The sequence below is a fragment of the Mobula birostris genome, chromosome 10 (assembly GCF_030028105.1).
Source record: "Mobula birostris isolate sMobBir1 chromosome 10, sMobBir1.hap1, whole genome shotgun sequence".
NCBI lineage: Eukaryota > Metazoa > Chordata > Chondrichthyes > Myliobatiformes > Myliobatidae > Mobula > Mobula birostris.
This window is the reverse complement of record NC_092379.1, coordinates 45,229,866-45,257,022: the sequence shown is the minus strand read 5'-3', so window position 1 is coordinate 45,257,022 and position 27,157 is coordinate 45,229,866. Positions and strand designations below refer to the sequence as shown.

At 46.4% G+C, this 27,157-nt stretch overlaps 2 protein-coding genes across 3 annotated transcripts in view; both read right to left on the bottom strand.

Moving 5' to 3' along the window:
• The window catches only part of LOC140203963 (uncharacterized), a 41,386-nt gene extending 28,921 nt beyond the window's left edge, over positions 1-12,465 (bottom strand). The window contains exon 1 of one of the 2 annotated variants that reach the window (XM_072270159.1): positions 12,396-12,465. The gene's annotated coding sequence lies outside the window, so the exon portion shown is untranslated. The remainder of the gene's footprint in view (positions 1-12,395) is intronic. The other variant, XM_072270158.1, reaches the window with a different exon arrangement.
• A 10,982-nt stretch (positions 12,466-23,447) lies between these two features.
• The window catches only part of LOC140203961 (uncharacterized), a 31,313-nt gene continuing 27,603 nt past the window's right edge, over positions 23,448-27,157 (bottom strand). Inside the window, exons 3-4 of the mRNA XM_072270155.1 lie at positions 25,872-27,120; positions 23,448-25,067 (exon numbers count right to left, since the gene is read on the bottom strand). Coding sequence (XP_072126256.1) covers positions 25,044-25,067; positions 25,872-27,120 — 1,273 coding nt within the window. The 3' untranslated portion in view covers positions 23,448-25,043. The remainder of the gene's footprint in view (positions 25,068-25,871; positions 27,121-27,157) is intronic.

Below are 27,157 nucleotides of genomic sequence, written 5' to 3'. Positions count from 1 at the left end.
GCTGGTGAACTCAGCAGGCCAGGCAGCATCTCTAGGAAGAGGTACAGTCGACGTATCGGGCCGAGACCCTTCTTCTTCCTAGAGATGCTGCGTGGCCTGCTGCATTCACCAGCAACTTTGATGTGTGTTGGGTATCTTGCACCTGTATTTGCTTAGGAGATGGTCACAGAATCTATTGAGGCAAGCAGCAGCGAGGTCAATAACCCTATACAGATTACACAGGAGGAGGTGTTTGCTGTCTTGAGGCAAATTAGAGTGAATGAATCCCCAGGGCCTGACAAGGTGTTCCCTCCAACCCTGTGGGAGGCTAGTACAGAAATTGTAAGGGCCTTAGCAGAGGTATTTAAAACATCCTTAGGCACTGGTGATGTCCCAGAGTATCAGCAGCCAACAAGAACATGTCACCTTTATTCTGACTCTTTTCCTCTTGCCAATCAACCAATCTTCTATGCATGCTAGCATCTTTCCTGTAATAACATGGGCTCTTATCTTGTTAACCAGCTGTGAAAGGCTGGTTAACAAGTCAAAGTTACTTGTCAAATTAAAGAACAATCTAAGCAAGTGACATCGACTGAATCGTGAGGGAGCAGCAGCAAATGTGGGAGAGAGAATAACTGAGGGAGAACAGCATCACAGGTTGGGAAAGTGAATGGGACAACAGAGTTGTTGGGAGTGTGGGAGAGTAGGACTATGAAGATGGGGCGGGGGGGGGGGGACACAGATTGGGATAGAGAGTGGTACCATAGAGTCATAGAGTACCACAGCACAGAAAGATGCCTTTCAGCCTACGTAGTCAATGCCAAACTATTATTCTGCCTAGTCCTACTGACCTGAACCTGGACCATTGGCCTCCACACTTATCCAAACTTCTCCTAAATGTCTGGAGACAAACAAAAGCAAATCTGCAGATGCTGGAAATCCAAGCAACACACACAGAAGTCCATGGAAGAAAGAAAAGTGGGAGGAGCACTATAGGGAGGTGATGGGCAGGTAAGGAGATAAGGTGAGAGGTAAAAGGTAATGGGGAATGGTGAAGGAGATAATAATTCTCCATAATTTCCACATTTCCAAAGGGGTCCCACCACCAAGCACATCTTTCCTTACCCCACCCCCCACACTTTCTGCTTTCCGCAGAGATCGCTCCCAATGCGACTCCCTTGTCCAATCATCCCTCCCCACTGATCTCCCTCCTGGCGCCTATTCTTGCAAGTGGAATGTGCTACAGCTGCCCCTACATGTCCTCCCTCATAATGATTCAGGGTCTTAAACAGTCCTTCCAGGTGAGGCAACACCACCTGGGAGTCTGTTGGGGGTCATCTACTGTATCCGCTGCTCCTGGTGTGGTATCCTGAATATCGATGAAACCCAACATAGATTCAGAGTCCCTACGCTTCGTCCACCAGAAAAAGCAGGATCTCCCAGTGGCCACCCATTTTAATTCTACTTCCCATTCCCATTCTGAGATGTCAGTCCATGGCCTCCTCTAGTGTCGCGATGAGGCCACACTCAGGTTGGAGGAGCAACACCTGATGGAGCCTCCAACATGATGGAATGAACATCGATTTCTTGAACTTCCAGTAATGCCCCACCCCCTTCACTATTGCCCATTCCCTTTACCCACTCTCACCTTATCTCCTGACCTGCCCATCACCTCCCTCTGCTGCTTCTGCCCCCCTTTCTTTCTTCCACAGCCTTCTGACCTCTCCTTTCGGATTCCTCCATCTCCAGCCCTGTATCTCTTTCACCAATCAACTTCCCAGCTCGTCACTTCACTCCTCTCCCCTCCCGGTTTTACTTATCACCTGGTGTTTCTTCCTCCCCTCCCCTTACCTTCTAACTCTAACCCCTCATCTTTTTGTCTCCATTCCTGGTGAAGGGTCTCGGCCCAAAACGTTAATGGTACTCTTTTCCATAGATGCTGCCTGGCACGCTGAGTTCCTCCAGCATTTTTTGCGTGTGTTGCTTAAATGCATGGAGTATTGGATACTGTTCTGGTATCTGGAGTATTGCATACAGTTCTGATATCTGGAGTATTGCATACATTTCTGATTGCCCCACTATATTGAGGCTTTGAAGAGAGTGCAGAAGATGTTTACCAAGATGCTGCCTGGTTTAGAGGGCATGTGCAATCACAAGAGGCTAGATAAACTTGAGTTGTTTTATCTGAAGTCTTGGAGGCTGAGGGGAGATCTGATAGAGGTTTACAAGATTATGAGAGCCATAAATAAAGTGGACAGATAGTATCTGTTTCCCAGGGTTGACACGTCTAATACCGGAGGGAATGCATTTAAAGTGGGAGGGAATAGGTTTAAGGGGGATGTGAAGGGTAAGTTTTTTACTCAGAGAGTCATGGATGCCTGGAATGCACTGACTGGTATGATGGTAGAAGCAAATACATTAGAGGCTTTTAAGAGATATTTGGATTGGCACATGGATGTGAGGATGAGGGAGGGATATGGGCATGGTGTAGGTAGGAGGGATTAGTGTTTGGGTGTTTCTGATTTACTTTTTAGCTGGTTAGGCACAACACTGGGCCAAATAGCCTGTTCCTGTGCTGTACTGTTCTATGGCTGTGTTACAATCAAACCTGTATCCACCACTTCTAACAGCTCATTCGACACTCTCACTGTCATCTGAGCAGAGATTGCCCTCAGGTTCCCCATAGATATTTCATATTTCACTCTTAATAGATATTTCATATTTCACTCTTAACCTATGACCTCTAGTTCTAGTCTTACTCAATCTCAGTTAAAAAGCCTGCTTGTATTTGCCCTATCAAAAACACTCATAATTTTGTATACCTCTAATAAATCTCCCCTCATTCTCCTAAACTCCATGGAATAAATTTCTAACCTATTCAACCTTTCTCTATCTCAGGGCCTCAAGTTTTGGCAAGATTGTAAATGTTCTCTATACTTTTTCAACCTCATTGATATCTTTCCTGTAGATAGGTGACTAAAAATACACACAGTACTCCAAATTTGGCCTCACCAATGTCTTATTCAAGTTCAACATTACATCCCAATTCATATACTCAATACTCTGATTCATGAAGACCAATGTACCATAAGCTATCTATCTATCTTCGATGCCAATTTTAAGGAATTATAAATTGTATTCCAGAGAGACTTTTGGGGAGGGAGTGGAAGAGAGCATGAGACTGAACAACAAAAGATCTTAAGTGTGAAAGTGAGACTGAATGGCAATAAAGGAGGGAGATGGAACACAAATGCAAGAGTGAGCTGCTCTGCCTGCACAGCAAGACTAATGGGCAATGAAAGAAGCAAAGAATAACCCCGAGTGTGAGAGAAGAGTGTTGGAGAGTGAGTGCATCTGGCAAGGGGAGTAAGAGGAAGCTAGAGCAAGAATTCGAGAGCAAGCTACAGGGAGAATCTGAGACGAAGAGGCAACACAAGAGTGTGGGAGTGAGCGGCACTGAGAGAGAGGTGAGAACGACAGACTAGGACAGCAAAAGGGGCTCAGATTGCATGAGAAATCAAGAATGTTGAAAGTGAGAAAGTGTTGCAATGATAGGATGTGAAGAGTAGGAGAGCGAGCGGGACTATGAATGCGGTAGTGAGGGGATCTGGAAACAATGGAGCAAACAGGCTTTGGTGTGAGACAACAGGTGGAGCAAGAGAAAAGGCATAAGAGAAGAGCAATGTGAGTATTGAGGGAGCAAGAGAGGGTAGACAGATGTGTAAAACTATATAAAAAAAGTGTGCATCAGGAAGAAAAAGAGAGATCAAGAAAGCAACAGGGTATGAGTGTGAGAAAGCAAGAGTGAGTGGAGCTGGAGAGAGTATGCAAAGGGAGAGGCAACGAAAGGGGGGATAAAAGGTGGAGGGAGGTAGAGGGGGTTAGTGGAGGGAGAGGGGAGGGGAGAGAGGGGAGAAGGGGGAGAGGGGGAGGGGAGAGAGGGGGAGGGGAGAGAGGGGGAGGGGAGAGAGGGGGAGGGGAGAGAGGGGGAGGGGAGAGAGGGGGAGGGGAGAGAGGGGGAGGGGAGAGAGGGGGAGGGGAGAGAGGGGGAGGGGGAGGGGGAGGGGGAGGGGGAGGGGGAGGGGAGAGAGAAGTAAATGAGTGGTGCAACTGGGAATGTGAAAGTGAGAGGAGGCAACAGCAAGAATGTGAGAGGGAGCTGCAGTGAGCAGACAGTGGATACTGGAAATGAAAGGAGCAGGGAATGGTGGAGCAAGGGGGGTAACAGCATGGGGGGGGGAACAGCCGAATGAGGGGCAGCGGGAGTGAAGCAGTGAGGGGCAGCGGGAAAATAAGAGAGGGGGAGTGGGAACGAAAGAGTGAGGGGCATGGGGAAGCAGAGAGGAAGAGGCAAGGGGAAGGTAAGTGGAATTGAAGGGAAGGGAAGGTGGAAGGGAACAAGGGGGAGGGTGAAGGGGAACAGGAAGGGGATGAGAAGAGAGGCAGGAAGGAAAGTGGGGGGAGATGGAAGGGGAAAGGGAGGGTAGAGAGTTGAGGAGAAGAAAGGAGATGGAAGGGGTAACGTCATGGAGAGGAGGGAGAATGGGAATGAGGAGAGGAGGAGGAAGGGGAAGAGAAGAGAAGATGGAAGGAGGGCGATGGGGAAGGGTAAGGGGAGTGGAGGGAAAAGGGGAGAAAGGAAGAAGGGGAAAGGGAGAGGAAAAGGAAAAGGAGAGGAAAGGGAAGCGGAATGGAAGGGAAAGGGGAAAGGAAGATGGAAGGAAAGAGGAATAGGGAACGAGAGAGGAGGGGGATGGGGAAGGAAGGGGAAGGGGAGGAGGGGGAAGGGGAGAAGGGAGAGGGGGAGGGGGAGGGGGAGGGGGGAAGGGGGGAAGGGGGGAAGGGGGGAAGGGGGGAAGGGGGGAAGGGGGGAAGGGGGGAAGGGGGGAAGGGGGGAAGGGGGGAAGGGGGGAAGGGGGGAAGGGGGGAAGGGGGGAAGGGGGGAAGGGGGGAAGGGGGAAGGGGGAAGGGGGGAAGGGGGGAAGGGGGGGAGGGGGAAGGGGGAAGGGGGAAGGGGGGAAGGGGAAGGGGAAGGGAAAGGAAGGGGAAGGGAAGGGGAAGGGAAGGGGAAGGGAAGGGGAAGGGAAGGGGAAGGGAAGGGGAAGGGAAGGGGAAGGGAAGGGGAAGGGAAGGGGAAGGGAAGGGGAAAGGGGAAGGGAAGGGGAAAGGGGAAGGGAAGGGGAAAGGGGAAGGGAAGGGGAAAGGGGAAGGGAAGGGGAAAGGGGAAGGGAAGGGGAAAGGGGAAGGGAAGGGGAAAGGAGAAGGGAAGGGGAAAGGAGAAGGGAAGGGGAAAGGAGAAGGGAAGGGGAAAGGAGAAGGGAAGGGAAGAAGAGGAGAGAGGAAGAGGGAAAAGGAAAGAGAATGGGGAGAGTAGGGGGAGGGGGAAGTAGGAAAGGAAAGTGGAATGGGAGGGAAAAGAGAAAGGAATAGGGAAGGAAAGAGGAAGCGGGAACAGGAGAGGGGAGGGAAGGAGAGAGCAGGAGGGAAGAAGAGAGGGGAAAGGGAAGAGAAGGGGAGGTGTAGAGGAGGGCAAGGGGAGGTGGAGAGGGTGGGGGAGGGGGAAGTGAAAAGGGATGGGATTGGGAAGGGGAGGGGGAGGGAGTAGAGGAAGTAGGGGAGGGGGTAGAGGAAGGGGAGGGTGGGGATGGGAAGTGGAGGGGGAAGGGACAGGGGAAGGGGAAATGGGGAAAGGGGAAGAGAGGAGGGGAAGGTGAGGGGGAGGGGAAGGGGATGGGATGGGAGGGAGAAGAGGAAGGGGTGGGGAGGGGAGGGGAAGTGGATGGGGATGGCAGGGGAGAGAAGTTTGTAGGGGAAAGGGAAAGGGGAGGGGAAGAGGAAGAGGAAGGGCAAAGCGTGGAGGAAGAGGAAGGGGAGGGGGGTGGGGAGGGGGTGTCGGGGACTGGAGGGGGAAGGGAAGAGAGTGGGGAAGGGGGGAAGGAGAACAGGAAGGGGATGAGAAGAGAGGGAGGAAGGAAAGTGGGGGGAGATGGAAGGGGAAAGGGAGGGTAGAGGGTTGCGGAGAAGGAAGGAGACAGAAGGGGTAATGTCATGGAGAGGAGGAAGAATGGGAATGAGGAGAGGAGGAGGAAGGGAAGAGAAGAGAAGATGGAAGGAGGACAATGGAGAAGGGTAAGGAGAGTGGAGGGAAAAGAGGAGAAAGGAGGAAGGGAAAGGGAGAGGAAAAGGAGAGGAAAAGGAGAGGAAAGGGAAGCGGAATAGAAGGGAAAGGGGAAAGGAAGATGGAAGGAAAGAGGAATAGGGAACGAGAGAGGAGGGGGGAAGGGGAGAGGATTAGGGAGGGGGAAGGGGGAAGGGGAGAGGGGAGAGGGGAGAGGGGAGAGGGGAGAGGGGAGAGGGGAGAGGGGAGAGGGGAGAGGGGAGAGGGGAGAGGGGAGAGGGGAGAGGGGAGAGGGGAGAGGGGAGAGGGGAGAGGGGAGAGGGGAGAGGGGAGAGGGGAGAGGGGAGAGGGGAGAGGGGAGAGGGGAGAGGAGAAGGGAAGGGGAGAGGAGAAGGGAAGGGGAAAGGAGAAGGGAAGAAGAGGAGAGAGGAAGAGGGAAGGGGAAAGGGAATAGGGGAGAGTAGAGGGAAGGGGAAGTAGGAAAGCAAAGTGGAATGGGAGGGAAAAGGGAAAGGAATAGGGAAGGAAAGAGGAAGAGGGAACAGGAGAGGGGAGGGAAGGAGAGAGCAGGAGGGAAGAAAAGGGGAAAGGGAAGAGAAGGGGAGGGGTAGAGGAGGGTAAGGGGAGGGGAAAGGGAGGTGGAGAGGGTGGGGGAAGGGGAAGTGAAAAGGGATGGGATTGGGAAGGGGAAGGGACAGGGGAAGGGGAGGGGGAGGGAGTACAGGAAGTAGGGGAGGGGGTAGTGAAGGGGAGGGTGGGGATGGGAAGTGGAGGGGGAAGGGACAGGGGAAGGGGAAATGGGGGAAGGGGAAATGGGGGAAGGGGAAGAGAGAAGGGGAAGGTGAGGGGGAGGGGAAGGGGATGGGATGGGAGGGAGAAGAGGAAGGGGTGGGGAGGGGAGGGGAAGTGGATGGGGATGGCAGGGGAGAGAAGTTTGTAGGGGAAAGGGAAAGGGGAGGGGAAGAGGAAGGGCAAAGCGTGGAGGAAGAGGAAGGGGAGGGGGGTGGGGAGGGGGTGTCGGGGACTGGAGGGGGAAGGGAAGAGAGTGGGGAAGGGGGCAAGGGGGAAGGAGAACAGGAAGGGGATGAGAAGAGAGGGAGGAAGGAAAGTGGGGGGAGATGGAAGGGGAAAGGGAGGGTAGAAGGTTGCGGAGAAGGAAGGAGACGGAAGGGGTAATATCATGGAGAGGAGGAAGAATGGGAATGAGGAGAAGAGGAGGAAGGGAAGAGAAGAGAAGATGGAAGGAGGACGATGGAGAAGGGTAAGGAGAGTGGAGGGAAAAGGGGAGAAAGGAGGAAGGGGAAAGGGAGAGGAAAAGAAGGGGAAAGGGAGAGGAAAAGAAGGGGAAAGGGAGAGGAAAAGAAGGGGAAAGGGAGAGGAAAAGGAGAGGAAAGGGAAGTAGAATAGAAGGGAAAGGGGAAAGGAAGATGGAAGGAAAGAGGAATAGGGAACGAGAGAGGAGGGGGAAGGGGGAAGGGGGAAGGGGGAGGGGAGAGGAGAGAGGGGAGGGGGGAGGGGGGAGAGGGGAGAGGGGAGAGGAGAGGGGAGAGGGGAGAGGGGAGAGGGGAGAGGGGAAGGGAAGGGGAGAGGGGAAGGGAAGGGGAGAGGGGAAGGGAAGGGGAGAGGGGAAGGGAAGGGGAGAGGGGAAGGGAAGGGGAAAGGAGAAGGGAAGGGGAAAGGAGAAGGGAAGGGGAAAGGAGAAGGGAAGAAGAGGAGAGAGGAAGGGGAAAGGGAATAGGGGAGAGTAGAGGGAAGGGGAAGTAGGAAAGCAAAGTGGAATGGGAGGGAAAAGGGAAAGGAAAGAGGAAGAGGGAACAGGAGAGGGGAGGGAAGGAGAGAGCAGGAGGGAAGAAAAGGGGAAAGGGAAGAGAAGGGGAGGGGTAGAGGAGGGTAAGGGGAGGGGAAGGGAGGTGGAGAGGGTGGGGGAAGGTGAAGTGAAAAGGGATGGGATTGGGAAGGGGAAGGGGAGGGGGAGGGAGTAGAGGAAGTAGGGGAGGGGGTAGAGGAAGGGGACGGTGGGGATGGGAAGGGGAGGGGGAAGGGACAGGGGAAGGGACAGGGGAAGGGGAAATGGGGGATAGGGAAGGAGAAGGGAGAAGGGGAAGGTGAGGGGGAGGGGGAGGGGAAGGGGATGGGATGGGAGGGAGAAGAGGAAGGGGAGAGTGGGGATGGGAAGGGGAGGGGGAAGGGACAGGAGAAGGGGAAATGGGGAAGAGGAAGGAGAAGGGAGAAGGGGAAGGTGAGGGGGAGGGGGAGGGGAAGGGGATGGGATGTGAGGGAGAAGAGGAAGGGGATGGGAGGGAGAAGAGGAAGGGGTGGGGTGGGGAACGGGAGGGGAAGGGGATGGGAGGGAGAAGAGGAAGGGGTGGGGAGGGGGAGGGGAAGTGGATGGGGATGGCAGGGGAGAGAAGGATGTAGGGGAAAGGGGAGGGGAAGAGGAAGGGCAAAGCGTGGAGGAAGAGTAAGGGGAGGGGGGTTGAGGAGGGGATGTCGGGGAGTGGAGGGGGAAGGGGAGAGAGTGGGGAAGGGGGAAGGGGATGGGGATGGGAGGGGAGAGAAGGGTGTATGGGAAAGGGGAGGAGAAGAGGAAGGGAAAGGGAGGAGGAAGGGGAAGGGGAGGTGGTAGGGAGAGGAGGGGGTAGGGAGAGTAGAGGGTAGGGAGAGTAGGGGGTAGGGGAGAGGAGGGGGTTGGGGAGTGGAGGGGAAGGGAAAGGGAAAGGTGCGAGGGAGGTGAAGGGGTGGGGGAAGAGAAAAGGGAAGGGGATGTGGAAAGGGTGTGGAGGGTATGGGGAAGTGTGAAGAGAAGGGGAGGGTGTGGGGAAAGGTGAGGGGGAAGGGGAAGTGGAAGGAGATGGGAGTGGAGAGATGGATGTAGGGGAAAGCGGGGGAGGGGAGGGGAAGAGGAAGGGGTAGGGGAGAGGTGGGGTTGGGGAGAGGACGGGAAGGGAGCGGTTGGGGGAAGGGGAGGGGGAAGGGAGAGGGAGGAGGGAGGAGAGTGGAGGGGGAGGGGACAAGAGGGGAAGGTAAAGGGAGTGGGAAGTCAAGGGGAGGGTCAAGGAGAGGGGATGGAGAAAGGAGGAGGGAGAGGAGGAAGTTGAAGAGGAGAGAGGAGATTGGAGGGGGAGGGGACAGGTGAAGGGACGGGGAAGGGGAGATGTGGGGAAAGAGGGTTTTCTCTTCAACAATGAGCCAATATCAGTCAGCTTCCAGTTTTCTGGAATATCCCCACTGGGTAATGACAGAGAAAATATCTCTGCAAGGATCAAGGTCCACTGTGATTTCTTTCCTCGTCTATAAGTTTTGGGGATGCACTCCAGTAGATGCAAAGCATCTGCTCACCTTAATATACTTCATGGCTGTGGACATCCTCTTCCCCATCAAATGCATATGATCCAAGACACTGCTTATTCCCCTTATTTCTTTGGCATCCATGATATTCTCTTTGGTAAACACCGACAGACAACATCACTAATCTCAGCCAACTCCTGTTGTTCCACACAGACAGTTCTGTTGGCCATTATAAGGAACTATCTCTCCCCAGTCTTTCCTTTACTGTTCATACCATTGAAAAAGCCGTTAGGATTATTTCTAAATATTTCATCTCATCATATCCATATCATACCTATTTTTGTCCTCGTGGTTTCTCTCTTAAACCTGGTCTTAAGGTCTTTATATTCATTGAAGTATTCATTTTCCCCAGCTGCCTACACTTGATGTCTGATCTTTTTTTCCCTTAAGCATCCTCGATATCTCTTGTCAGCCAGGGTCCCCTCTACTTGATGTACTTTCATCCTGAGCAATTGGTTCCTATATCTATTGTATGAGGAAACTGTCCTGGATGTATTACACAAATTCTGCCCCATCCAGGCCCTTCGAACTCTGGGTGGCCCAGCCAATTCAGGGAAAATTGAAATCTTGCACTCACACTATCTTGCTATCCTAACAACTCTGTGCCATTTCACAGACACAGTAACTATTCCAGTTTCCACTGATTGCTGAGGGGTCCATATAACCCTACCAAAGGGAACACTCCCTTCCTATTTGTAAGGTCTACCCCAACAGTCTTAAGAATGGCCTCTTTAAGCACTGTTGTTCTGCCCACCCTTATCAGAAGGCAACCCTTACTTGTTCCTCTCTCAGACCTAAAGCATCAATATCCCAGAACACTGAGCTGCCAGTCCTGCCTTTCTCACAACCACATTTCCTGTTATGGTCACAGTATTCCATTCTGTAGAGTTTGCCCACTTTCCTTGTTCAGCTACGTGCATTTTAACTTAGAATGGTAGTCCTATCTGCTATGACTATCCTTGTTGCTTCTCACAAACTTTGCTATCTCCAGTCCCACTCCCTTCTGATCCAGTTTAAACTCTCCATGGTGTCAAAAGCAAGTTTCCCCGTGAGGATCTTGGTTCCCTCCTCCCATACACGTCACCACTACCCCTGAAGAGATCACAATGATCCAATAAGCTGAATCCTTGTCCCCTGCATCAGTCCTTCAGAGCATGATTAGTTGCCAAATCCGCAAAACTGGTGAGATCCAGTTGAGTCATGTGCATAGAAATAAGATGAGATTGTACTATAGACCCCTCTAAAGTGGAATTATAGCAAGTGGGAATTAGAAAAGTTAATATCCAAGAACATTGTAGGTAGCTGTAGAAATAATAGGGTTGTGATACCAGGTGACTTGAACTCTTCTAAAATTGATGGGACCGCCATTGTACTAAAGAACTGGATAGAGCAGAGTGTGGCCAGGAAAGATTTCTCAAGCAGTAGGTGGATGACCCTACAAGACAGAGGATAAGATACAGCTTTTTCAATGGGAAAAGAGGCTGTCACTGGGGCAGCATCGACCATAATACTATTAGTTTTAATATAGTTAAGGAAAATGATAGGTCTGCTCTATAATTTAAAGTCCTAACTTGGTGCAAGGTTAATTTTGATGGTATTCAACAGGAACATAGGATGATTGGGAAAGTCACACAGGAGGTTTTTTAAAAGTGAGGGTGGTGACAACACAATCTCAATCTCCTGAGAATGTAGGCAAAGAATGGAGGATAGAATTTAACCCAGATAAGTGCAAAGTAAATATTTTGGGAAATTCGTGCAGGGTAGGACAAATAGAGTAAATGATAGCTCCCTGTGGAGTGCTGTTGAACAGAGAGACCTCAGGGTAAAAGTACAGTCACCTTACAGCTCTATAAGACAACGATAAGCTATGCCCCGAATACTGTGAGCAGTTCTGGGCAGTATAGCCATAAAAACTGATGTGATTAGGCTATGGAGAATGCAGGACAGATTCACAAGAACATTGTCAGACTGGAGGGCTTGAGTTATAAGATGAGGCAAGTTATAAGACTGTCTTCCCTAGGGTGAATGAGGCTGAGAGGTTTATAAAATCATGAAGCATAGGTAAGTTGGATGGTCACAGTCTTTTTCCCAGGGTGGGGGAGTCTAAAACTGGAGGACAAATGTTTAAAGTGAGAGGAAAAAGATTTAAAGAGGATCTGGTAGGCAGGTTTTCCAAACTTGTGATGATGTGTGTGGTAACACATTTGTGATGATGGTGGTGCCATATTGAACGAGCTGCTATGTAAGTGGTAGAGACAGGTACATATGCAAAGTTGAGAAGAATTTTAGACAGGTGTACTGTAGAAAACGGTTACGGACTCAATACAGGCAAATGGGACCAGCTAATGTAGATAATTTAGTCACCATGGACGAGAAGGGTCAATGAGCCAGTTTCTATGTTCTGTGGTTGAGGAGGCAGGATGAGAGTAAATGGACGTGGATCTGAGGGATTGTAAGGGGAAGAGGTGCAAAGGTGATGAGAAAGTGAAGCGAAGAGATTAAGAGGTGGGTAGGCATCGGTGAAAATTGGAGGATGGATTAAAGGGGTCGCTAAGGGAGCACTGGATCACTGCACTGAGAGCTGATGATGGGAGATGTGCCTGGGGTAAAGGTCGTTGGGATAGTACACGGGGTGCTGATGTTGGGGTGGTGGTTGCGGAGGGGTCGTTGGGATAATGCAAGAGTTGTTGATGGGGGTATGTGGGGTTTTGGAAGCGTGGTGGGATGTGAAGATGAGAATGAGGGTCAGCTGGGGTTGCGGCTGTCCACAGGGTAACAGTGACCGATGCTGGAGCAGATGCTAATGGAGTAGTTCATAGGATGGAGTAGTCGGGTCTTTGGGATGTAACCGGGAGGAGGTGATAAGGACCTCGACGAGTGGCGGTAATGCACCATTAAGCTGAATGCCAACCGCCGTAAAACAAGATACAGGACCTCCACGTAAACTCACCTCCTCTCCGTTCGGGCCGGACAATCGGAGGCAGGACATCCGTTTCAGAGCCGCGCTCCGTCTGGCCGACGTTAGGTCCGCCCACGTACATTCTAACCAATCAAATCATAGCACAAGGTGGAATCATCCGTCAATCAACAGCGGGAAAACGTGAGAATAGGAGAAAACAACGGCGCCAAGGGGATTGAAATGAACAGCAAGAGAGAAAGAGATTTGGGGCACTCAGTAAAATAGCCCGAATCATGTGGGGTGGAAGAGAGATTAAAAAAATCAGTAAGTGGAGACTGTGAATTGGACGGAAATGATTTGGAAAGGGAATCGAGGTTTGGCAAGGGGAGAAATGTCGTAACGCCAGGAAGGATGAAGGTGGGGAAAAAGTAGACGGTAGTGAAGAAAGTGAGGGAGTGACGCAGAGTCAAAGAGGGGGAGAAAAGGGGAGAAAGACGAGTGTGAGAGGGGGAAGACAAAAAAAGGTAGAGAGAGTGAATAAGGGGGCCAAAGGCGGGAGCAACAGCGGAACGGGGCAATAGAGTGAAGGTGAAAAATACTCAGAGTGATTGCGGAACAGGAAATTCAAGAAAAGAATCAGAAATGAGGAATTGTAAATGAACATCAATGGCTGGAAAAATATTGCCAATCATTAATAGATGAAATGGTCGAATATTTATGAAAGTGTAGCATAATTTCAGAATCATATTACTGTTTGTATACTTTGTTTTTCGGGACCCAAATTAGGCAATTAGCTTTGTTATATGAAAAAGAGTTATGTTTCAGTAGATCATAATTTATTAAAGATGCAATGAGCAAGCCAGATAGAAATTCAGATTTGGATTTCTGAGAATAGGTTTCTGAACAAAGTAGGGCCTAAAAGTAAGCAGTACATTGGTATGACTGGGAGTAAGTTAAAATAAGTTTAGTTGAAGGCCACTGGCATTTACAATCTATATCAATTTTACTGGAGACCAATTGTAAATGCATAGGTCAGTTGACCCTCAATGTTGTGTTGAACGAATTAAACCAGTAACTAAATGCCTGAATAAACTAATCCCTTCAGCCAACTCAAGGTGCATATCCCTCCATTCTCTGCTCATTCATGTGACCAAGGAACATTTAAACACTTCTATTACATTTGCCTCCATTAACACCCACGTTCCAGATACCTACCACCCTCTATGTAAACTAAAACATGCCCTGCTCATCTCTTGAAATTGATCCACCTCACTTGAAATGCAAGCCCAATTGTGTTTGACATGTCAACACTGGGAAAAAGATACTGTCCATCAGCACTGTGCCTTTCATAATCTTATAAACATCCATCAGATCTGCTCTTGGCCTCTGTGGCTCCAGAGAAAACAACCCAAGCTGGCCAGCCTCTCCTTGTAGCAATTGAACTCCAATCCAGGTAGTGTCCTTCTAAAATTCCTAATACTCTTCTGCACCCTCTCCACAGCTCCTATATCCTTCTTATAATGGGGCAACCCAAACTGAATACAATACTCTGTCATCCTAACCAGAATCTGATGAAGCTACAGCAGAACCCCCTGATTCTTGAGTTGTCAGTGTCTTAGCTATGTCTTCTTTACCACTCTATCAATTAGTGCAGCTACTTTCAGGGAGCTAACAACTTGGACCCCCAAGATCCCTCTGTACATCAACACAGTTAAAAGTCTGTGTACCATTGCCTTACATTTTATCTCTTACACACCTCACATGTTACTAGTTTAAACTCCATTTGTCATTTCTTCATCTATATCTGGAACTGATATATACAACAATATCTTTTGGCAATCTTGTACACTGTCCAAAGCACCACCAAGCTTTGCAAACTTACTAACCCATTCGTCCTAGTCATCCATGTCAACTAGATCAATGATTTAGATGAGACTGTTCTAGACATGTTAGTTTAAAGGTGACATTAAAATAATTGGGATCAGTGACAGTGAAGATGGTTATCACGATTTAATGGAGGTAACTTGATCAGCTGTATAAGTGGACCGAGGAATGGCAAATGGAATTAATTTTGATATGTGAGAGTTGTTGCAATTTGGGAACACAAATCAGGCCAGGACTTTCACAGTGAATAGTAAGGTCCCGGGTAATGTAGATAAATGGATCTAGTATAGTTTGGGGTACAATAGTCAACTTGGACATGGTGGGCCAAGAAGCCTCTAGCTGTGTTGTCTGAACCTCACTCCATAAATGCCCTCCTCCACAAACAGCCTACCATTTTGGTCCATCCTGTCTACTCATACCCCAGTCATCCATTTGCTCCTTACATATTGAAAATGTGTTCTCTGAATTGTTTGACTTTACTATCAAATATTTCTAGCACCCTTTTTGCCTTCCAATTTCCCCATTAATTTTTCTCTCCTGCATTTTCTGGGCTCTCTGATGATTTTTGCTTTTGTCATTTACAGTTCAATTTTGTTTGCCTTTTCCTCTGCACATAATGCCAGCAAGTGGCTCTGGCTTTGGTAGTCCTACCCTTTTTCTGATAAGCTTCTATAGGTGTGCGATGGAGAGTATATTGACTCGCTGCATCACAGCCTGGTATAGAGACACCAATGCCCTTGAACAGAAAATCCTACAATAAGTAAAGGATATGGCATAGTCTATCATGAGTAAAGCCCTCCCCACCATTGAGCACATCTTTGCTGAGCCTTGTTGCAGAAAAGCAGCATCCATCATCAGGAACCCTAAACCCCCAACCACCCAGTCATGCTCTCTTCTCACTGCTGCCATCAAGAAGGGACTGGTGCCTCAGGACTTACACCACCAGATTCAAGAACAGTTATTATATCTTGACAATAGGCTCTTGAACCAGGGGGGATAACTTCCTCAATTTCACTTACCCCATCACTTAACTGTTCCCTCAATATATGATCTCACATCCAAGAACTCCTCCTCTCATGTAATTAATATTTATTGCAATTTGGGAACACAAATCAGACGAGGACTTTCACAGTGAATAGTTAGATCCTGGGTAATGATGTGGAATAGAGGAACCTGGGAGAAAAGTCATGGTTCCTGAAAGTAGTACCACAGGTAGGCAGGTGCTGAAGAATGCTTCTGCAAGCTGGCCTTCATCAGTCAGGACACTAAGATTAGTTATTGGAATGTAATGTTGCAAATGTATAAACTACTAGTGAGGCCATACTTAGAATATTAGATTCAGTTTTGATCACATTTCTAAAGAAAAGGTGCCATTAAACTGTGAAGGATGCAGGGGAGATTTACAAGGATGCTGTAAAGACTTTAAGGCCTGAATTCTGGAAAGAGGTTGAGTAGTTTGGGATATTTTCCTTTAAAGAGTAGGATAATAAGGGGTGATCTTTTGAGGTGTATAAAATTATGAGAGGTATTTTTACCTTGCATTCCCTGAGTCTCCTTTGTTGCCTCTCATTACTCTAAGAAAGCTGTACTTTAAATAGAAATACAAGTATTTTTGTCAAATCACTTCTCAGTCCAGTAAAACTGGCCTTCAGATTTGAACCTTTGCTTTGTTTCTTTATACTTTTTCTGTTACTGTTCTGTCCAAAAATAGTGAACAATACCACAGAATGCTCCCTCATTAATATTCTTTCCAGCCTCTCTCAAATTAAATCGAAACTTGCCCCAATCTTCCGGTTGGGCTTTCAACTTATCAGCTATAAACAGTTTCAATGTATTTTAGAAATTCTCTACCCTTCATATTTTTATATGACTGTATAATAATGATAATATATACTGTATAATATACTGCATAATAATTGAAATATGCTATTACTGTCCCTATGCTTTTCAACTTGCCAGATATTTGCCTACAAATTTGGTAGTTCAATCTCCCTCAGACTGTTTGGATAATGTGATAGAGCCTTTTATACATACCTTCAATACAGGTCCACCGGACCGATTCTTGTGACCAAATTTGGTTGGTTGCGGTGGGGGAAGCGAAGAAATTGAGTCGTCTTATGCGGAAAATGTTGAAAGTTTTTCTGTAGTTTACTTTTTTGTAGGATGCGGGTATCACTACTACCACTTACGTTTATTGCCCTTGAAGTGGTAAAACTGAGCTGCTTGAACAGTTATCATTTGTTAGGTCTCCTTTCAGTTATTGGGTACAATGTTCCAAAATTTATACCATGTGATAACGAAAAAAAGGATACTTTCAAATGGAATAGTGCTATTTGGATGAGGACCAGAAGATGGCAGTACTGCCATGCACCTGCTTTTTCTTGTCCACGTCGATAGGTGTCCATGTTAACTTGCTAGTCGAACTCTTCTTCTGATGGCAAAGTTTACCCTGCATCTCCCGACTCTCCTTTGTTGCCTCTCATTACTCTGAAAGCTGTACTTCAAATACAGTTGTTTCCAGTCTCCTTTTGTCAAATCACTTCAGTGCAGTAAAACTGCATTTGATGATACTAACATATCATCTTTTCTCACAGCTGTCTTTGTAGTTTCACCCAACTTTGCGAGCCATCCCACTTCCTTTTATATCCTGCAATCTCTTTTGAAAATCTTGTTGATCTCCACAATCTCCATCAGCACAGGTGCACCACAATGCTGTGTGTTTAGCCCCATGCTCTACCCACTTTACACTTCTGACTGTGGCTAACCACAGCTCCATTGTCATATTTAAATTTACTGACAACACCACAGTTGTAAGCCAAATCAAACGTGGTGATGCATTAGCATTTAGGACGGAGATTGAAAATCTGCTGAGTGGTGCCAAAACAACAAGCTACTGAATGTCAGCAAAACCAAGGAGCTGATTATTAACTCTTTACACAGAGTGTTGTGAGTATGTGGAACACACAGCCAGGGATGGTGGTAGAGGGCATTTTTGAAGTGCTTTGGCACACTGACAAAAAGAGGAAGGCAATTTCAGAATAACACATACATAGTGCTGGAGGACCTCAGCAGATCAGGTAGCATCAATGGAAAGGAACAACGGTCAACGTTTTGGGCCAAAAGCATTCATTAGTCCTGTGTTCCTCCAGCATTTTGTATGCGTTACTCTGCATTTCCAGTATCTGCAGAATCTCATGGGGTTTTCAGGAGAAAAGGCTAAGATAGATCTTAGAGTAGGTTAAAAGTTTGGGCTGAAGGGTCTGTACTGTGCTGTTATCTTCTATGTTCTGTATCCACAAGGATATTGGCTATTGTTTTGTTTAGATCCTGTCTAGATTGTTTCTTCCCCTGATCTTATCCTAATGTCTCAGAGATCCTGAGAGTTGCAGCTGGGGTGGACTACTAAAAGTGTTCATGCCTTTGTATATCCAAATATATAAACTCTGCTACATAAACTTTACTCCATGGGGGATACTGTTCATGGTAAAGTATGGAGATCTTGATACAACTGAACTTTGAAATCACTTCTAAAGTATTATGAACAGATCTGACTTTATTTGAGAAAGAATATACACACTTTCAAGTGCAGTTCTACTGGACTGATTCTTGTGACCTGGTTTGGTTAGTTGGTTGAAGGAGGTCAGTAAGAAAAAGATTTGTCTAGTGAATTTTTATCATACACTTTTTATACGATAAGGGTATCACTAGTATCATCAACATTTATTGCTTGTCTTTTATCTCCCTCGGAGCCACTAGATCAGTTGCTATTTGTTATCTCTCCTACCAGGTTTTTGGTTACAACAGTCCAAAATTTATACCATGTGATGATTTTTAAAATGAAGCATTTCATGTGGAATGGTGCTTGACTTGGACGAGAACTTCAAGACGGTGGTTCTGCCACTGACCTGCTTCGCTTCTCCATGTCGATAGGCATCACAGATTTGGAATAAAACCTAGAATCACAAACAACCAACTGGAAGGCAATTTCAGACAGATGTGATCAAATTTTTCTCTATTGGGGACATGTAGAATAAGGGAGCATTGTTTCTGAATAAGGAGTCACATACTTAAGAATAAAATGAAAAATTTCTTGAGAGAATTGTGAACCTTTAAGATTCTCTATCCAAGACAGCTATGGAAGCAAAGTTAATTACATTCAAGAACATGCTGGTGCAGATCAGGGGTTCCCATCCTTTTTTATGCCATGGATCACTTAGCCGGCTGATAGTGGCATCAGCACCGGACTTTGAAGTAAGTGGTCCCGAGTTCAAATCCAGCTGGCTCATTGTACACTTTCCAACCGTGCTGGGTTGAGCATTGAGCTAGCAACTGGGCCTCATAACGAAGAGTGAAATGCTATGGAAATGGCCGATATACCACAAAGCGTGAAAAGGAACAACAACAATCCCTACCATTAACCAATGTGTCCATAGACCTAGGTAGGAACTCCTAAGGTAGATAGTTAAAGGTGTAGTGAAACAAATAGGGAAACAGTTGAGAAGGTGAGGGGAAGATTTGAGAAGAGTTGAGACTTGCACTGAACAGTCAAAGTGCACTCTAGAAAATACTTAGAATAGGTTTGCATCTCCTGTTATTCCTGCTTTTTTGTGCCACTTGTTAATTCATTAAAGCGGAACACTGACCAATCAGTAGTTCTTTTAGTTCAAGTTTAGCAATGTTGCTACACATTCACCTTTCCCAATTTTCTTTATGTCTAAAATGAGGGGGGATCTCATTGAAACCCTTTGAATTTTGAAAGGCCTAGACAGAGCAGAAATGGAAAGAATGCTTCCCCATGGTGGGGGAATCTAGGACAAGAGAGCACAGCCTTTGGATAGAGGGGCATCCATTTAAAACAGAGATGCAAAGAAATTTCTTTTGCAAGAGGATAGGGAATTTGTTGAATTTATTAACACAGGCTAGGTCATTGGGTGTATTTAAAGCAGAGCTTGATTGGTTCTTGATTGGACACATCAAAGATTATGGGTAGAAGGCCGGGGAGTGGGGCTGAGGAGGAGAAAAAAAAGGATCAGCCATGATTGAATGGCGGAGCAGACTCGATAGGCCAAATTACCTAATTCTGGTCCTGTCTTTTGGTCTTAACACATTCCCCAACGATCCCTTTAAGCCATCCCCTAATATCCCCATCTAATCTCCTTAATCCGTTCCCCAATGTCCCATCTACCCTTAACCTATTTCCCAATGTCCCAATTTGATCTCCCCTTTATCTGTTTCCCAACATCCTGATCAAATCCCCCTTAACCCATTCCCCAAGTGTCCTGATCAAATTCTCCTTAAGCGGTTCCTCAAAGTCCTGATTTGATCCACCTCAACCCATTGCCCAATGTCCTGATCTGAACCCTTCAACAGTTTCACAAGGTGCAATTTGATCCCCTTTACTGATACCCCAGCTTCCCAATCAGATCCCCCTTAACCCATTCACAACGTCCCAATTCTTTTCTCCTTAAGACATTACCCAAGGTCCCGACCTGATCCCCTTAACCTGTTCACCAACGATATATCCCATGTCCCCTTTACACATTCCCCAAGATCACGAACTGATCTTCTTAACCCTTTCCCCAACATCCCGATGTAATCCCCTTAACCCCTTCACAACATCCCGATCTGATCAGCCATAACCTGTTCCCAATGTTCCAATCTGATCCCCCTTAACCCTCCTCTCAACACCCCGATCTGATCCCCCTTAACCCGATCCCCAGCATTCCAATTTGATCCCCCTTAATCCGTTATCCAACGTCCCAATCTGTTCTCCTCTGAATCCATTCCCAAACGTCTCAATCTGATGTCCCCTTAACCCCTTCCCCAATGTCCCAATTTGATCCTCCGTAACCTGATCTACAATATCCCGATCTGATACCCCTAACACCAAACATAGAGTTCTGATTTCCAAGAACTAGTTCAGCAATGTCTGGATCCTTTCTCCCCTTGAACTGTACCTCAGCGGACAGGACTGATCCCCTTAACCTGTTCCCCAATGTCCCAAACTGATATCCCCTTAACCCATTCCACAAGGTCCCGATCTGATCCCCCTTAGCCTGTTCCCCAAAGTCTCAATCTGATCCCTCTTAACCAGTTTCCAACGTCTTGATCAGATTCCACTTAATCTGTTCCCCACAGTCCTATCTGATCTCCCTTAACCGATTCACCAACATCCCGCTCTGATCCCTATCCTTTTCCCCAACATCTCAAACTGACATCCCCTTAACCCATTCCCCAAGGTCCCGATCTGATCCCCCTCAGCCTGTTCCCCAACATCCCAATTCCCCTGAATCCCTTCCCCAAAACCCCAATCTGATTCCACTTATCAGTTCCCAATGTCCTGATCTGATCCCTTTAACCCATTCCCCAAAGTCCCAATCTGATCCTCCTTAAAGCATTACCCAATGTGCCAGCCTGATCTTCCTTCATCCCCTCCCCAATGTCTCAGATTCCCTTTAACTCATTCCTCAACATCCCAATCTGATCCCCCTTCACTCATCCCCTACATCCCAATCTGATCTCCCCTTAACCCGTTCCCCAACATCCCGATGTGATCCCCCTTAAACCATTCCCAAACACACCCATCTGATCCTTCTTAATCCGTTCCACAACGTCCTCATCTGATCTCCCCCTTAACCTGTTCCCCAACATCCTGATCAGATCTCCCCTCACCCATTCTCCAAGGTATCAGTCTGATCCTCCTTAACGCATTAATCAATGTGCCAGCCTGATGTCCCCTTAATCCCCTCCCCAAAGATCCTCCTTAATCCATTCCTCGACGTCCCGATCTGATCCCCTTTCACCCATCCCTTACATCCCAATCTGAGCACCCCTTAACCCATTGCCCAATGTCTCAATCAGATGCCCCTTAATCTGTTCCTCAACATCCCAATCTGATCCCCCTTCATCTGTCCCCTACATCAAAATCTCCTCTTAATCTTTTATAAAAGCTTTTTTAAGTTTGTAAAAAATAAAAGAGAGAGTGGATATATGACTGCTACAAAATGAGGCTGAAGAAATATAGCAGGGGACAAGGAGATGGCATACAAGCTAAATGAATATTTAGCATCAGCCTTGACCGTGGAAGACACTAGCAGTGTGCCAGAAGTTGAAGGTTGTGATGGAAGAGAAGTGAATGCAGTTACTATTACAAGGGAGAAGGTACTCAAAAAGCAGAAAAACCCAAGGGTACTTAAGTCACCTGGACCAGATGAACTGCACCCTTGGGTTCTGAAAGAGGTAGCGGTAGAGATTGTGGAGGCATTACTAATGATCTTTCAAAAAAATCACTGGACGCTGGCATGATGCCAGAGGACAGGAAAATTGCAAATGTCACTCCACTCTTTAAGAAAGGAGGAAGACAGCAGAAAGGAAATTATAGATCAGTCAGCCTGACCTCAGTGTTTGGGAAGATTTTGGAGTTAATTGTTAAGGATGAGGTTCTGGAGCAACTGGTGACACAAGACAAGATAGTACAAAGTCCGCATGGTTTCCTTAAAAGAAAACCCTGCCTGACGAACCTGTTGGAATTATTTGAGGAGATTATAAGTAGGATAGATAAAAGGGATGCAGTGCATGTTGTATATTTGGACTTTCTGAAGCCCTTTGACAAGATTCCATACGTGAGGCTGCTTACCAAGAGCCCATGGTATTACAGCAATGTCACTGCCATGGTTAGAGCATTGGCTGTCTGGTAGGAGGCAGTGAGTGGAAATAAAAGGATCCTTTTCTTTATGGCTTGCAGTGACTAGTGGTGTTCCGCAGGGGCTAATTGGGGTGGCTTCTTTTTATGTTGTATATCAATGATTTAGATGTTGGAATAGATGACTTTGTTGCCAAATTTGCAGATGATACGAAGACTGGTGGAGGGTCAGATAGTGTTGAGGAAACAGGTCAGCTGCAGAAGGACTTACACAGATTAGGAGAATGGGCAAGGAAGTGTCAAATGAAATACAATGTTGGAAAATGCAGTCATGCATTTTGGCAGTAGAAATAAATGTGCAGACTACTTTCTAGATGAGGAGGAAATACAAATATCTGAGATGCAAAGGGACTTGGGAGTCCTTGGGCAGAACACCCTAAAGGTTAACTTGCAGGTAGAGTCAGTGGTGAGGATGGCAAATGCAATGTTAGCATTCATTTCAAGAAGTCCAGAACATAAGTCAGAGATGTGATGCTGAGGCTTTATAAGGCACTGGTGAGGCATTTAAAACAGAGATGTGGAGAAATTTCTTCAGCAAAAGGGTGGGGAATTTGTGGAATTTATTAACACAGGCACTTTTGGAGGCCAGGTCATTAGGTGTATGTAAGGCAGAGTTTGACAGATGCTTGATTGGTCACAGCATCAAAGGTTGCGGGGAGAAGGCCAGGGAGTGGGGCTGAGGAGGGGAAAAAGAGGATCGGCCATGATTGAATGGCGGAACACACTCGATGGGGTAAATGGCCTAATTCTTCTCCTATATCTTATGATACTTGATAAGAATTATGTTCATCCTGTTACACTTATTATATTGTGTCCTGAGCTTAATCTATGGTCTAATTTGCTTGGTTTCTATTTTACCAAATACATGCACAGGGAGCCAAGCTTTGGGCAATAGTTTTCAACTTTCCTTACATACCCTGGATAGCACATGAAATTGTGCTGAGATGCATTAGCCATGTTCTTAACCTACTTCAGCTCATCTTAAACTGTTGCCTTCTCCTTGGTGTCTTGGTCTGTACTGTGACAGTGCATCGCACAAGATTTTTCTTCATGCTCACTGATACCAAACTCTTCATTAAGTCTTGAAAAAATTCTAGATCATGCAGGGCTTCTTGCATTGAACAGGCTGGAATTTTTACACCCAAATTGATGACAATATCACATATTCCTCTATCTGCATTGCTCTGATTATTCATCTGTTTTGTTCAAAGAAGTACCTGGAATTGTAAACCACTCACTTCCACCATTGAGTTTGGATACAAACTTCTAATAAGAAAATGATACTGAAGATCTTTTCCACACAAAATAAAACTACTGAGTACGTGTTCCCTCCCTGTACACCTCTGTGGATAGTTTGCTATCTTTCTCCAAACAGCTTTTTCTTCTTTCCCATCCTTACAGCGCCATGCAGTGTCTCAATGCTCTCTGCCAACTTCATATCATGTCTTCCAACAAATCAGGTGAGCTGAGTAACACAAATTGTAAAAGTTTTAACACCAAAATTAAATCAACTTGGTTTATTGAATAGACAAAGTACAAGCATTCTATATGCCTATATACTTACAAATAGGAGCATGTAAACTTCAATGTCGAGCGAACTGTCAGCATTGAATACAAAACTACTGAAAACAGTTCATATTTACAAATAGTTTCAATGCAATATTAGGTGGCATGGTCTGAACATGCCAATCCCAAGATTATTGTCATGTGATCCTTTTGTTACTGCACCAGGTGGCAGCGAGGTACAGCATAAACGACAGCATCACTAAAAAGTAATAGATTTCATGTCTTACCAGTAGACAAGAAGAAACTTGCACAGTAATAAACATTCGCACTTTTTCCAGGCATACTGCTCCCATACTAGGCTGTTACTGTTAACATTGATCCTTCTTTAACTGCATTAAATTGATGACTCCTGCTCGAGCTTTCACCTAATCTACATTGTGTTACCCTGTGACACAAATACATTCATAACACAGATGTTAGTACTGATGTATGCACTGGTCAGCTTTCACATGAGTATTGGCCCATATTAGTTTCTGCACTGCCTCCTTTACAGTAGTAACCACTCCACAATACCCTTTACCCCTGATAAGCTGCATATATTATACACTGCCCAGCAGTCTCTGACCCTCTATTTCTCTTGCTGTTGTCTCTGTTTTACTTCAGAGACAGAGGACCAGACAATTTTTAAAAAAATATTGGCTTATTTGCTTTATACCCAGTATGTGAATCTCCAGCCCAGTTATACGGGTTTGTGCCTCAGCCTAAAACTACTCCCAAGTTCCAGAATGAAGATTGTTTAGTCCAACAGTAAACTCTAGCTGCTGAAGTTGGAGACAGTTTCAGGCAATGGAGGCAACAATTACCTCAAGACATTGCATGTTTTCACCTCTTATTTCATTTGGGTGGTTTGTTCAGTGTGTCAGTTATTCCACATGAAAGAATCCTACACCCTGCCTTATTAAAAATATTTTAAATCCTGTAAATCTATGTCCTAGTTTCCATTTAAAGTAACAGTCAATTTAGATCCTCTATTCCTTCCTAATTGAAAAACAGCAATAAGGACACATTGAAAACACCGTAGTCTCAAACTGGTTTCCTTATAGCTCAGCCACCTGACAGTACGGCAGCAGTGAACTCTTGCTCATGTTTTAAACTAATCACAACACTAAAGGTATGGTATGACAAGATCACTCACTTGTCTTACACCTTACAGGCATCTGTTCTACATATGCTGGACAAATTGAGTTTAATTTTCAGTCTTTCATCTTTACCATCATTTTCTGCAATCTTCCATAACATCTACATTCCTGGATTACTTGTCTTCATCAAATTCCTCCACCTCAGAACTCTACTTACATAGTTACCTACGTTCTGCAGCCTACACCTATGGCCATTTCTCACCTGGCGTCTTGGAGTTCACTGATCATCGCATCTGTAATTCCAAATTGTTGCACTGACATTTTGAGTCCAAGTCATCGATGGAAATTAGCAATAACAATGGTTCCAATTTGAAGCCCCTGTAGAATCCATTTAGAACTTCTCACAATGTGGCAACTCCTCCAATCAGTGAGATTCTTATCCACCCTTGAATTTTCCAGTTTTGTTCTTTACATAATGCCTTTGACAAAAACCTGAAAGTCAAGGTACACTGTACAGATATCAGAAACACTTCCTTGAAGAAATTGCATCAGGAACTTAAGCAATTTGTATTTCTATTGTGCTAATAATGGAGGAAAACCATCCTGATGTGCCTCAAAGAGGTGCATGCAAGAAAAAAAATAGGATCAACCTCATATGAACTCAATCACTGGGTATTTTTGTTTTTACCCATAATGTATTACAAAACGGCCATTCGGTCTGGCTGATGTTTATATTCCATGAGGTGCCTCACCATTTAATAACATTTGCCTGTTCTTCCCATTTTTCCTTCTATTCACATTTTTTGGTGCAGATTCAGTCTCAATTGTATTCACATTATGCAGACAGAAAAGATTTCCTCTCAACCATTCCTCCCATTTTTTATTGACTTCCACTGGCTTCCCAAACCAAAACATTTCAAGTCCTCAGTGCTAGCTACACCTCCAGTCCAACTTTCCTACAGATACCCCATTTCTGATTCTGCCCTCTTATGGTTGCCGCCTTCCTTTGCTTCATGACTGGGGCCTGCTCTTTACACGTGTGGGTCCTACATTTGGGAATTCTCTCTCCTAAACAAAACCCTTCTCAAAACACGTGTCTCTATTCAGGCCTTCTACTCTCTCTTTCTCCTAATTGTTAACTATAAGGACCTTGGAATCTTTGATTAAACATCAGAGGCACTGCAGAAATGCAACTTGTTGAATCTGAACAAGAAGGCTGCATTCATATGGCGACTTTCAGCACCTCTGGATTGTTAGAAAATGTTGACTGCATTCTGATAACTAATGAAGTTATACCTGGAACTGAAGGAAGACCAGTGGTTCTGTGTTTGCCTGTGCCTGATTGTTCGCTGTACACTGATGCGTCAGCAAATCAGCCCACTGGCTGAAGTCCTTGCCACATGTGGAGCAGATAAAAGGCCTCTCCCCACTGTGAAGTCGTTGGTGCCTTAGAAGATGGGAGGACTGAGTAAATTCTTTCCCACATACAGAACAGCTGAATGGTCTCTCCCCAGTGTGAACTCGCTGGTGAGTAAGCAAATGAGACAACTGCCTGAACCTCTTCCCACAGAGGGTACAACCACATGGCCTTTCGTCAGTGTGAATACGTTGATGTTTCATAAGTTCTTCAGAGCCCTTAAACGTCTTTCCGCACTCAGAGCATTTAAAGGGTCGGTCATCAGTGTGAACCCGCCTGTGTGTCACCAGGTGCGAGGACCGAGTGAATCCCTTCCCACACACAGAGCAGGTGAAAGGCCTCTCCCCAGTGTGAATGCGTTGGTGAGTCAGTAGATGTGAGGACCGAGTGAATCCCTTCCCACACATGGAGCAGGTGAATGGCCTCTCCCCAGTGTGAATACGCTGGTGGGTAAGTAAACTGGATGCTTGAGTGAATTCCTTCCCACACAGAGAGCAATTGAATGGCCTCTCCCCTGTGTGAGTGCGCTGGTGTATCTGCAGGTTGGACGAACCAGTGAATCCTTTTCCACACACTGAACAGGTGAATGGTCTTTCCCCAGAGTGAATGCGCTGGTGAGTCAGAAGGTTGGAAGTCTGAGTGAACCTCTTTCCACACACTGAGCAACTGAAGGGCCTTTCCCCTGTGTGACTGCGCCAGTGAGTTTCCAGCTTGGATGGGTAACTGAACCCCTTCCCACAGACGCCACACTTATAGGGTTGCTCTCCTGTATCATTGCATTTGTGCATCATCAAGCTGTCTGATCCACTGAAGGTCCGGTCACATATAGAGCACGTGTATGGTTTCTCGTGGCTGTGAATGTTGCAGTGATTTCTCAGGCTATGTAACTGATTAAAACTCTTTCCACAGTCAGAGCACTGGAACACTCTTCCTCTTGTGTGTGTGTCTCGGTGCTTTTCCATCCATACTAATGTTTTAAATCGCTTCCCACATACAGAGCAGACAAACATTTCTCCTTCTGTGTTCAATGGACGGTGATATTCTTGTCCTGAAGAATCAAGCGACTCAGATGGATCTTGATGTGATGATTCATTGGAGTCTCCTGTGTGGAAATTCTGTTCCAACGTCCTATGAAAAGATTTTCCAAATCATGTCAATAAGCACA